The sequence below is a fragment of the Sturnus vulgaris genome, chromosome 9 (genome assembly GCF_052056855.1).
Source record: "Sturnus vulgaris isolate bStuVul1 chromosome 9, bStuVul1.hap1, whole genome shotgun sequence".
In the NCBI taxonomy this organism is placed as follows: Eukaryota; Metazoa; Chordata; class Aves; order Passeriformes; family Sturnidae; genus Sturnus; species Sturnus vulgaris.
The window spans coordinates 11,415,505-11,427,525 of NC_142251.1; the positions used below are offsets into that span (position 1 = coordinate 11,415,505).

Sequence of the window (12,021 nt, forward strand, 5' to 3'; positions counted from 1 at the left end):
AACCCAGTTGAGACTAGCAGGCTGTCCTGGGGCTCTAACCCTGATAAAAATTATGCTAGTTGGCTCTGCAAAGGGGAAGTGTGATGGGCAGAACCCTAGACAATGCCCTGAGACAGATCATAGAATATCCTGAATTAGATGGGACCCACAAGGATCAAAGTCCAATTCCTGGCCCTGCCCAGGACAGCCCCAAGAGGTGGGCAGACACTCAGTCCAAGGTGTGGGAAGGAGGGCACAGAGAAGTCCTGCCACACTGCAAACTCAGCAGAGGGAATCTCCCAGCTACCCTGGCACCCACACAGTATATACCTTGGTGAATGCTAGCCTGACCAAGCACTGGGACAGGGAATAGGGTGTACCAAACTGCCCTGGCCTTCCTTGGGGCAGGAGTGGCTGAGACAGGTCAAAATGTAGGAAAGTGCTCTGGGATGAAGAGAGCAGATTAGCCAGTGAGGTACCTCCACATCTGCTGGGGTCAGCTTGCAGTTCCGCACCAGCATGACAGTGATGATGTCCAGGGTGGCCTCATCCAGGCGCCTGCGCAGCACTTTCACCAGCTCATCTGTGATCTCAGGCCCTGACAAGTGAGCAGAGGTAGAAGCAGCTTTTTCACCCCATCCAGTAAGAATGACTACAGCCACTTCTTCCTCCCTGTTCAGGATGTACCATCCTCACACTCACTTCCCACTGGGAACATGACTTTCCCCACCATCAATTTCTTCAGACATGTTTTTCTATGGGTTTATGATCACAAAAGACTGTTGGTGCAGTAGGCAAAGACAAATGCACTCCTGCACAGGGTCTGCAAGAGGTTTCACTGTGGGCTATGGATCCTTTCCTTATATTTTCACCCACAGAGAACGGAGAGCAGCTCTGGGCTAAGGAAGAGCTGTTTGCTCAGAAGGGAGATTCCTCTCTCTTCAAGCAAAGAGGGCAGAGAGCAGAGCTTTGCTCCTGTGCTTTACATCACGACAGCTCTGCTGCCAGGTGCTATAACAGTTACCTGCTGGGGCAACACCATGAACCATCAGCTGGATGTGTCTGTCTATCTGTCCCACAGGGCGGGCAGAGTCCACACTACGGCATGAGGCAGTGTCCAGAGAGGAACGAGAACCCTGCACAAACAAAAACAGCCTTGTGGAAGTAGTTTCATATGAATTCTAGATCCATCATTGTCCCAGGCTGTCAGCAGGGTCAGGCAGACGCCACTCACTGCTGCCCCACTCCACACATCTACAGAGTAAGATTTACATAAAATCCAGGTTGCTGGAACTACTGAGCTGCCTCCACTCCTGTGACCACGAGCACCCATGTTCACTCCAGAGAGCAGCAGACTCACCATTAGATCCTCAGTGTAAATGGGCTCCTGGCTGCGTGTCAGTGCCAGCGAGCGAGATGATGCACTAAGGCTGCTCTCTGCTTCCCACACCTTCCCACTGTGGGTGGTTTCAGTCAACCTGAATACAAGACAAAGACATGTCAGCCTCCATTCCCAAGGATGATAGCATCGTACATCCACAGAAGATGCACATCTTCCTTGCTCTCCCCTGCACACTTTAGTCCTTACAATATGGAGTTTGTGGAAAAATTCTCTCTGGCTCCCTCAAAAAAGCCATTCTTTTTCCTCCCATGTAAAGGCTTAGCACAGGGAGAGCAGGATGGGCCTGGCTTGATGTGACTAACTCATCAGAAATCAGGTATTTGCTGTTTGGGTCACAACACGGTCCCCGAGGCTGGGCAGACGCTCAGGAGCATCTCAGTCTGGTGTAACACACAGAGCAAGGCCAACAAGTCACGCTGGCTTCTTACCGGAGGTAGAAAACAGATTTAGTGGCACGTTCCTGGTAGACAAACATATTCTTCCTGTTCACCACAGAGAAGGCGTTGAGCACCGAGCGAAGTGCCTGGATAGCTGTGGGCAATGTGGGACATTAGCTATCCCACATACCCTTCTCTGGAGTGCCAATCCAGCCAGCAGCTGGACTCCTGACACACCAAAAGGGAGGGAACCTGGGCGGTACATACCTCGTGAGACCCCCATGTTGGGGCCCATCTTGAGGCGTGAATGCACATGGATGAGTGTGCTCCACACCACCCCACAAGCAAAGTGCCCTGGCATGAACTGCATGGTGGCAGCCAGGTAGTCCCGGGGCTGGTAGCTCTCCTCCACAGAGTAATCTGTAAAGAACATAGGACATAGCTGGGGCCACAGCATGGAACTTAACATCTTCTTAGGCAACTGCAAAGCACTGCAGCTGAGGCATGGCCAGGGGAACATCCATACCATCCGTGGGCATCACACGCTGCCTGTATGAAGTATAGGGTGTTTCACTCTTCCAGATGTCCTCCTCACTTTCTGCCACCAGTAATGAGTTGCATATGTGGCTGTCATGCAGGTCCTGCAGCAGCAAGCGCTGCAAAGGATGAGGAAAGATTGGTTCTGTTGCTTGCACAGCCATGGAAGACAGCAAGAAGTGTTTAGGGCCAGACTGAGTCCCTTCTCCTATGACCCCAACCCAAGATGGGACTCCACCAGCTGAACTGGCTCCCCAGGCCCTCCTCTGAGCTGAGCCCAAACTAGCCAGCCTCCAGAGGTGCCTTCTCATCTAAGCCATCTAATCACTGCCAGCTCTGTTAGTGCCCTCTTAAGATTTATTACCTGGTTGACAACCCTGCAGATTTCACTGATCTTCTTTACCACCACCTGGTTGAGACTCTGGCACTCCCCTGGCTGCTCCTCTTCTGTCTCTGCTGATGCTGTCTTCTCCACACTCAGGCTGCTTTATGAAGAAAGAGAGGATGGGGTGAGCAGGGCACCTGGACAGTGCCCATAACTGGGCACTGGGAGCAGGAACACAGTGGGAAAGGAAGGCAGTTTTCCCCCTATGAAGCATCAATCTAGTCCTGTAACTTCCCACTCACACTGGGCAGGGAGGAGAGCCTGTCCAGAGATGAGTGAGTGGCAACAAGGTCACAGTGCAGAGAGGCAGTGGTCAGACAGGGGACTCTCCTTACCGTGTGTGGTAATAGACCTCCACTCGGTCCTGATGGATTTTAATGATGAGCCAGAAATCTGGCATAAGGGGACACCTGGGCTCCTGGTCACTCATTAATGCCTCTTCATACTCCGAGTCACTGCTTCCCCCATCATAACCTGCAATGTATCCTCACTTCAGCCCTAGGCCCGGCAAAACACCTCCTCCCTGGGCAGGGCAGCCACTCACAAACCTGCCCTCAGGGCTTGCCCCAGCCCAGGCACACAGACCCAGCAGTGTGTCGCCATCAGCGCCACCACACACCCTCATCCCCCTGCCCTGGCAGACTCACCCAGATGGTCAGAGTCCATGCTGCCCTGGCTCGACACGAGGCTCTGCACCCGGCTGGGACGCTGCCTGCTGGAGCCTGCAAAGAGAACAGGGCTTTGACCATGAAAGTACTTGTTAAGCCTCACCCCATGCCCCATCAACTGGAGAAACATCATGCCACAGACTAATCAGGCTGTGCTGGGGAATGGGGCTCTCACAGGCATTTCTGAAGTCACCACGAACTGCACGTCATTAGGGACATTAGTGCAGCAGCACAGACTAGTATCTTAGGTACTGTTAAGCTGTTAATTACCAGCACCCTGGCAAGGAAGAGACCAAGGTCCTGGGTACCAATGTGGGTATTTAGGGACAGGAACAGCAGTACCAGTTATATTATATATGTCACAGCCAGAACTGGGCTCTTCTCTTAAAAGTTTCTGATGCTGAGGTACATCCTGCCCACAGTGCAGCTCCTACCTTCCCTGCCCTGTGTTACAGACTCAGACAGGCTTGCTGCAGATGGTGTCACCAACGGCGATTTCTCACTGTTTCCCTTTTCAGAGGATGACGATGGCAATGACTGTATGGTTGTCTCTGGAACTGCCTCTTCCATGGAGTCCTGGCCTGGTGCTCTGCTTTGATCAAGTCTCAGCATATCTCCTGAAGCCTGCATAAAGCCAAGGTCACAATAATGACCAGAAAAACAGGCACTGAAAAAAAAATCCCATCATCCTTCTACATTCTGTTACCAGGGTTCCACACATTCTCACCAACAGATTACTCAGTGCTTCTCACCTCATTCTGTGTGTGGCTGCCTCCACCTGCAGGGTTTCCTCTGTCGGGCACAATGCGTGTCTCACTCTCTGGCCATTCCCAGAGACCCCGGCCTTCTTCTGGGAGGACACAGTTTGTGTGGTGTAACAGCTCGGAGCTTTCTGCCTCTGTTTCACTGCTCCCCTCCTGGCCTGCCTGGCCCAGGCCTGTCCTGATGCCTCCTCCTGCTGGCTGCTGCAAGCAGGGTGTCCCTGAAGGGTCTGGAGCAGCCCTCCTGGAATGCAGCCGGCTGATGGAGATGTAGTGGTAGTCGTTGCCTTCTGCATTCAGCATGTAGCCTGGCAGAGTCATTCTTCTGAACTCCTGCAACACAGAGAAGAATAAGCATCCTGCTAGTAAAGCATGATGCTGCCTCAGGGCTTTCTCTTTACCTCCTTGAACTTCTCCAGAGAGTGCTCAGGCCCAAAGACAAACTGGAGCAGCACCACCTCGCTGTGGCAGCTGGGCCGGCCCTTGGAGTTATAGATGTGGGTGGCCACCCTGTGCAGGATGGAGGTGCTGATGACCTGTGAGTGACGAAGCGCTGATACAATCTCATCATCCAGGAGCCACCGAATCTGAGCAGAGCAAAGACACAGAACAACATCCAGGTGACCAGCGTTTGCAAGCCTGCCCCAAATCTCACCCAAGCCCCAACAGGATGAAGGCAGCCTCTCACTACCCACATCCCTCATCTCCTGAATGTACCTAAGAAAAGATCTTTAGAAGACTGCTCTGCCTGGCCCACCCCAACTGCAGCAAGAATTTTCTCATGTTAAATCCCACACTTTTGGGAACCACAAGGCTAACAGCCTATGTGACACCAATAAAGTCTAGCAGTCAGTTCAGCTGACAGGTTGCAGCTTGGAGCAGGCTAGGAAGTGGGGAACAGCAGTTGTGTGCTCTAGCTGGAAGCAGGGAGGCAAATCTGGCTTACCTCATTCATAGTGGCTTCAATAGCCTGCCTGTGCACTCCAGGGAGGTTGGAAAGGGCAGGGTGCCTAGGAGAGGAGACAAAGAATCAACCAGTCCTTCTTATTTGTGCAGCTACCAGGCAGTAAAAGGAACCAGTGAGAGGCTTGCTAAACCTGCAGGGCCATACCTCTCATCTCCAGTGGACGGGAGCCGCTCCAGGTTGTGCATGATATCCTCATCCGAGCGGAAAGAGGACGGCTGCCCTGGAGAGCGCGTGAAGGACACGCTGCTCTCCGAGGTGCATCTGTCACAGGAGAGAGAGCAGCCTGAGCTTTGGAGCCAGACGGGATAAACAGACACAGACAGCAGAAGAGGGATCTCTATAGAAGGTGAGCCTATCTAGGAAATATTTTAGTTTTCTTAAAGCTGTGACAGACTCTGTGAGAAGAAGAATTGTAAGTCTCAGTACATGGAGATGAGCCAAGAATGACTGAATGGCTAGGGAGGCAGAGGATGGGTGACTGGGCCTCTTTCCACCTACCTGTTGTGGAGGATGTCTGTGTTCACAACTTCTATCTCCAGGGGCAGTGTCAACACAAAAATGTCTAGGGTCACGCAGAGGTCTCCCAAGTCAATGGTGTTCAAGCCCTGGCAGCTTTCCAGGCAGCCCAAAACTTCCCCTAAAGAGAGATCACAAACCAAGGGACTCAAGCAACAAACATCTCCACTTACACACATACCCAGCCTGGTGGCAAGTACAGAGACTGCAAGAGGTGGCTGTCACACACACCTGGACAGGCTCAAGAAGGCCACCATCATCTTCCATGATCCTTTCAACCTTCCATGACCAATCCCACAGCAAGTGGGAGTACCTGGTGAAAAAGCCCTTGTCTGATGATGGCAAACCCTGGGGACTTACAGGGAAGGCTGGTCCAGGGAGATTGCTGTTTAAGACACAGCATGTTTGCTCCAGGGGCTGCTCACCCAGCAGGGACCTGACAGAAGCCCTACTGCCATTTAATCTCCCAGCAAGAATTGCTCTTACCTAGACAAGTGGGCAGGGACTGCACGGGCATGGAGCTGTGCTGGCTACGCAGCTTCACTGAGCAGGTCAGATGCACGAAGAGAGGGGGCATCTCCTGCTCCAGGAACTCCTGCTCATTGAGTGAGTCCCCTCCCAGCACACTGAAGGAGTCGTCATCCTGGTTCACTGTGTTGGAGTCTGAGAGGGAATCCGAGTCTGGGAACTCGTGCTCCAGCTTCTCACGGTACTCCACCTCCAGCTCTGGGTCACTCTCTGTGGCAATGCAGCATCCAGACACGGTGCCTGTGGATACAGGTTCTCTGTCAGCAAATCAGGTCCACATCTCCAGAGACCTGACCAGACACACCTAGCTCTGAAAGGCATCACCAACATGGACAGACATTTTCTTTTCCAAGACAGAGCAAGCAAACCTTACCTTCTTCAGCTGCCATTTCTGCCTCTGATCCCTCCATGTCCTCACTGCCTTTCCTATCTGCTTGATCCCGAGATGCCTCTTCCTGAGATGGAGAGAGAAAGGGCACGTGCTAGAACCATGCTAGGCAATACATCAGGTTGTTGATGGGAGCTCCAAGGACTAAGTCTACCCATGGGTCTGCCAGCCCCAAATCCAGATTTGACACCAAGAAAAGCTATTCCACAAGGATCACGTGCCTGCCAGGACAGCTCCAGGCCTACCTCTTTCTTGGCTGATGGTGGGCAGTAGAAGAAATAGTGAGGATTTGATGGCACTGGCTTGAAATGTAAACTTCCAATCTCCAGGAACTTTTCCTAAAAGAGAAATCCCAAGTATGAAGCAGACATCCTACTCTACACCCTCCTGTTGAAGCCAGGTCAAGCTTGTACATTCCTCACCTGGATAATTTTATGCAAGTCTGGGTGTGCCTGGCAGGGCTGTCCAATTTCCAGCAATGAGAGAGGAAATTCTGAACAGCAGCTGGTGCCCACACTGCTCTTAGGTTCCTCCGTGGGGCTGGCTATGTTATGAGAATCCTGCTCGCTGTAGTCTTCCATTTCAGCACTGGCAGGATTGTGGACAGGTCAGATAAGCAGATTGAGAAACAAGACAAGTTTTATGTGTTATCCATCCTGCCAGTATTCCACCTCCCAGCTGCCCAACCCTCATCTGTGTCAACACAATCTGAACAGCCACAACTCCACAGCCCAGCAGCCACCCATGTGCTCAGATAAGGGCTCATGCTGTCTCTGAAGCCAGGCCTCAGGTAGTTTAACCATGCTGATCACATTGCCATGTCTGTACACCACGCTACACTGGGAAATAGAGAGACAGACTACAGGGACAGGCCTGCAGCAACCTGAACTTCCAGCATCCAGTTCAGGGCACCTCACTGCAAGTACCACCATGCCAGCACCCCAGTGCCTGGGCAGCAAAGCTCAGGCCCATGCTCACTCAGCAGCTCCATGACACATTTAGTCCCTAAAACTCAGGAAAAGCAATTTGGGGAGTGGGATGTTGACTGGTCAAAGCACTCCTCTGGTAAATTAATGATATAGGTAGCAGATCTGGGTGCAATCTGTCACAAGCTATACACTCTTCAGTAAAAGTTTATGCAATTTGCATTTGGATTCATAATATTCATACTATCCTATAAACAAAAAAAAATGTTGCCACAGATTTTCATGGGGAAAATAGCACTTGAAGTCACCTGGCTTTTTAAACACTGAAGTTCTTCAAAATCAATCTCACCTCAATGATTTACAGTATAAGATGACATAGCATTGGAGATTCCCAACAAATGCTAGTGAATTCACCAAGGAACTGTGCAGACGACCTATGTGTTTCTTTGACAGACACTAAGGCATAAGGCACTTCTTCCCCCCTTAAGTTTTCAGAGGAGATACAAACCTCATAAATACCCTAAGGAGTAGCACAGAAGTTTAGCATATTTCAATTCTGCTTTGGTGTTTCTCTTGTGCATTTTTTCCAGAGATTTAATTAAAAAGAAGTGACACTTTTTTCATTAGAAAAGGATAACAAAGCTGTCATTTACACCAGAGTCAACAGCAAGCTCAAATGAGTCAGGCAGCAGGAGATGCATAATTTCTCCAGAAACAAGTCTTGCAGACAAACTGCCCTCCAGCTCAGGCCAGATGGGACAGTAACAAGCCAAGACCACAAGAGGAAGAAAGGATGGATGTCACCAGAGACTCCAAAAAACAGAGGGTCCTGGTGGACACCATACCAGGTGGGTATCTCATTGTAAGTAACTGCTCTTTTGTGTGGCTGTTAGACTCTGCCCTACAGCATTCCTTCTAGCAGGCACTGAAAGTTGTTTGAAAAAAGATTTGTCATGGCACAATGCTAAGAACAGAAGCAAGACGGAGGTGGGTCCCTACCTTGACTCAGAGACCAAGACACCTCGTTCCCTAGAGCTCTGTTCCTCTTCCTGCTCTATGCTGCCCACTTGGAAGCTGGCTGTCTTGGAGTGTGTATGGAAATGCTGATGGCTCTCTCGGAATGAGCGGACGTGGCTGCACACCGTCAGCAGGAAGTTGGTGATATCAATCTCTTGGAGTAGCTCCTCACAGTAGTCCATGGCAGTAAGCAGGTCCTGGGAGCTGATGCTGTGTGACTGCTGAAGGCTCTTGAACAGTCCTAGAGATAGACACAGTGCTTGAGCATCCCATGGCATCCCAAAGATGTGAGGCTGTGGGAGTCAGGCAGTGGCCCCACATGGATTTTCACTAAGTCCCAGCACAGAGCTGGAGTCAGTGCTGGGAGACAGGAGGCAGCCAGGGCACCTAATGCTGCATGTTAGCCTGGGCTTGGGTGACACCAGAGTGCCCATGCCATCTGACACCCTGAAGGTAAGAGGAAGGGATCAAGGAAAATGAGACATTGTTTTCCTTAGAAGATCTAGAGTCCAATCCCTGCCACAGGTCACCCTGTTCCGCTGCTCACCTTTCACATAGCACTGGTGGGAGTGCTCCTGCAGCAGCGTGCAGTAAGTCACCAACTCCTTGTGCTTGTGGTCAAGCCAAGCAGTAGTTGGAGGACGTTCCAGAGACTGGGACCTGGAAAAGAGCAACTACAGCCTTTAGTACCAAAGAAGCACATTTTAAACTGTAAATGGCTAAAGCAGAGCCTAGGGCATGCACAAGCAGTGGCTGCTATAAGGCAGAGAGCCCAAACCAAGGCAAGCAGACAGGGCTAGAGCCAGCCTCTTGTCAAGGAAACTCCTCTGGTTTTTGTCTAGGTACCAGGTATGGTTGGCACTACCTGAAGAAGATGTCCCGAGGAGGACGCTGTGCCCGTGGGCTAACAAGCTGTTCTCGTAACATCTCCAGGGAGCAGCTGTAGATATAAATGGGGCAGCGGAACCGGCGGCACTCGCCCAGCTCAGACTGCGAGTTCTGGCGACAGAAGGAGATGTGCACATCTCTCCGGGAGGGGCCACTCTGCTCCCCAGGGTCCTGGCTCACTTCTGCAAAAGAGGCAATTTTAAGATAAAGACTTTTGATGGTTCCTTGCTCTCGGTCTGAGACACCACAGCTCTCACAGAAGCACCACAGTTAGATATTGTTTTTTCAAGCTTCTCACCATTCATTCTCACCCAGCACCCAACCACTCAGCAGAGCGCTTTGGCCACCTTGATCCCCTTTACAGCCATGACTGCTCATCTTCACCACCACTACCTCCTGCAGCAGCACAACCCTTCACCCTCACTGCCAGCATGGCTGATCTGCCCTAGGGGCTGTGCAATCAAATCCCATATACCTCAAGACCTGTGCCCTTCTCCCTAAGACAATGTGCTGCCAGTCTGGATCATGAAACAAGAGTCACTGACTTTCCAGTGCAGCCCACTACTGTCATTCCTAGTAGCTTCTATCTACCTGCAACTTCCTTGCCCACAAGGAATCAACCTTGGTCCATGGGCACCCAACTCAAATTACACTCCTTCATGCCCCCATGAACATCACTGTGCCTCTTGTCCTGATTCTGCTGACTGCCAGGCAGGAGCTGCCAGGCTGCAGCAGCCTGTTATTCCTCCTGCTCTAATCTGCTCAACAGAAAGCTCAAGAATAGCAAGGATACCAATATTTTAACAAGGTGCTGTCAGTACCGTGGGCTGGTGTTATGCTGAGGGTTGGTAATAGCACTGCAGCATCCCCCTCTTCAACCCTGACTCGCTCTGCACAGACAGGTCCCATGCTGTCTTCTCCAGACCGACTCTCATCTTTTGGAGATTTATCCAACCCACAAACCATCAGCTTCTGTACATCTGGAGGAAAAAAAAAAATCAAATCATCCTTTGTCCAGTGAGAACAGCTTAACCCCTCAGTCTACATTCCTAAGAGAGCAGATTTCCTGCTACCTCTTTGTGTGTAGAAGCAGCTTCACTGGAGCCTAGCAGTCTTTACCAGTGGCTCAGTGGAAGCCAGACCAGTGTCAATGCCCAAAAGGAGGGACTCTCCCAGAACATCCCATTAGCAATCTCCTTAATCCATTCATTAACTACCGCACTGGGAAAACAGTCCAAATAGCTGCAGCTAGCAAACAACTCAACACCACATCCCCCACCCGAAAACTCTATGTGGGCAGCATATCCTCAGCACATCCTGAGAGAAGAGCAGGACATTCAACACTTGGGACTATTCTATTCCTGGCCATGTCGTGCAAAATGACTGTGCATGAACCCTGCTATTCCATTTTCTCTCCACCCAACAGGAGCTGACTCTGTTTTTTCTGTTTCCCTGAGGAGGTGCATAGGACTGCTGCCTTCTCTTACTCCCCACACCAGGCCCCCTCACCTGAGAAGGCGGCTGGCAGGAAGGTCAGGAACACATGCTGTGGGTTGACCAGCTTGGCATAACATCGCCATTGAGGGGGAAAGGGCCCCATTGTGTCACTCAGTGTCACATCATCCTCAGGCAGCTCTGTGTTGCCAAGGCTCTGATGGAAGAGCAGAACTTGGATAAAATCAGGGCATATGGCACAGGCCCACCTTGAGGCAAGTAGCAACCACACAGAGCAAGTTCTTCTAGGCCTGCTGGTTGGCACAGTGCTGAAAACACACTGGTCACCTCTGCACATTCTCAGGGCAGCCTGGCTCTAGAAGTCACCATTCTGGGAGCAGCCTGGCTCCAGGAAGTACAGCACAACAGTCAGGAGATGCTTAGCTAGCTTTGCTGGGGACAATTCTGACCTCTAGGCAGTGACTGCCCAGAGTTTCAGCACAATCTGCAGCACAGTACCAGTACTGCTGTAACAGGCTCGGCCCATAATGAATGCAACTATCCACACACCTTCTAGATTCCTGCTTGACTTCAGCCACAGGATACAGCCTAAACTGCTGCCAAAGGTGGGGAAGAGCAGCTGTCTTTCAATCTTTCTTAGCCCTGTTAAATCTCCTGTTCTTTAATAGCTGCTGCCTCTGTTTGAGTGGGCACAGGAGAAGGACAGCAGCACAGCAGTACCTGCAGAGTACTTGTGGAGCCAGTCATATCCCTGGTGCCATTACTGCCAACAAGATGATAGGATGCAGAAGCATCCTGCTGCTCCAGGGTCCCAGAAGCTTTTAGGGTTTCTTCTGAAATGGAGCACAGAGAAACCAATCTGAAAAACCTCAGCTGAGGGTGAGACTTGAAAGCAAGGCTCCTGAAAAACCTCACTGGCTCCTGGTGCCACTACTGCCACATTCCTGGTCCTTACCTCTGATCACAGGGAGTGTGAAGGGAGGTTGATGACCATCACGATCCCGTTGCAGAACCTGCTCCATGAAAGCCACATGATCAGCATCAGCCATGGGGATCTCTCGGTCACTGAGGTCATGCTGAAGGCAGCCATGGAAGAGGTTTAGAAGCATTTCATTGGGCACAAACGAAGATTCCTTGGTCACCTCCTCATTCTCTGCTTCAAAATAGAACCATGGCAGCTTCAGAGATAGCATCTCCATAGCCACCACCTGCCCACGACCCCAGGAG

At 51.2% G+C, this 12,021-nt stretch overlaps 1 protein-coding gene across 7 annotated transcripts in view; it reads right to left on the reverse strand.

The window, feature by feature from the left end:
* SZT2 (SZT2 subunit of KICSTOR complex) overlaps nt 1-12,021 on the reverse strand; it is a 53,638-nt gene that overhangs the window by 19,299 nt on the left and 22,318 nt on the right. For 4 of the 7 annotated variants that reach the window (XM_088169808.1, XM_014872131.2, XM_088169806.1 and 1 more), the window contains exons 22-47: nt 11,750-11,950; nt 11,515-11,627; nt 10,849-10,990; nt 10,161-10,319; nt 9,317-9,521; nt 8,999-9,111; nt 8,434-8,692; nt 6,931-7,096; nt 6,754-6,846; nt 6,494-6,575; nt 6,079-6,360; nt 5,575-5,713; nt 5,221-5,337; nt 5,056-5,119; nt 4,511-4,696; nt 4,101-4,442; nt 3,783-3,972; nt 3,328-3,402; nt 3,016-3,154; nt 2,660-2,780; nt 2,285-2,414; nt 2,026-2,178; nt 1,810-1,912; nt 1,340-1,457; nt 1,004-1,115; nt 459-577 (exon numbers count right to left, since the gene is read on the reverse strand). In XM_088169808.1, the coding sequence (XP_088025934.1) occupies nt 459-577; nt 1,004-1,115; nt 1,340-1,457; nt 1,810-1,912; nt 2,026-2,178; nt 2,285-2,414; nt 2,660-2,780; nt 3,016-3,154; nt 3,328-3,402; nt 3,783-3,972; nt 4,101-4,442; nt 4,511-4,696; nt 5,056-5,119; nt 5,221-5,337; nt 5,575-5,713; nt 6,079-6,360; nt 6,494-6,575; nt 6,754-6,846; nt 6,931-7,096; nt 8,434-8,692; nt 8,999-9,111; nt 9,317-9,521; nt 10,161-10,319; nt 10,849-10,990; nt 11,515-11,627; nt 11,750-11,950 (3,923 nt within the window). The remainder of the gene's footprint in view (nt 1-458; nt 578-1,003; nt 1,116-1,339; nt 1,458-1,809; nt 1,913-2,025; nt 2,179-2,284; nt 2,415-2,659; nt 2,781-3,015; nt 3,155-3,327; nt 3,403-3,782; nt 3,973-4,100; nt 4,443-4,510; nt 4,697-5,055; nt 5,120-5,220; nt 5,338-5,574; nt 5,714-6,078; nt 6,361-6,493; nt 6,576-6,753; nt 6,847-6,930; nt 7,097-8,433; nt 8,693-8,998; nt 9,112-9,316; nt 9,522-10,160; nt 10,320-10,848; nt 10,991-11,514; nt 11,628-11,749; nt 11,951-12,021) is intronic. The other 3 variants (XM_088169807.1, XM_088169804.1, XM_088169805.1) reach the window with 2 other exon arrangements.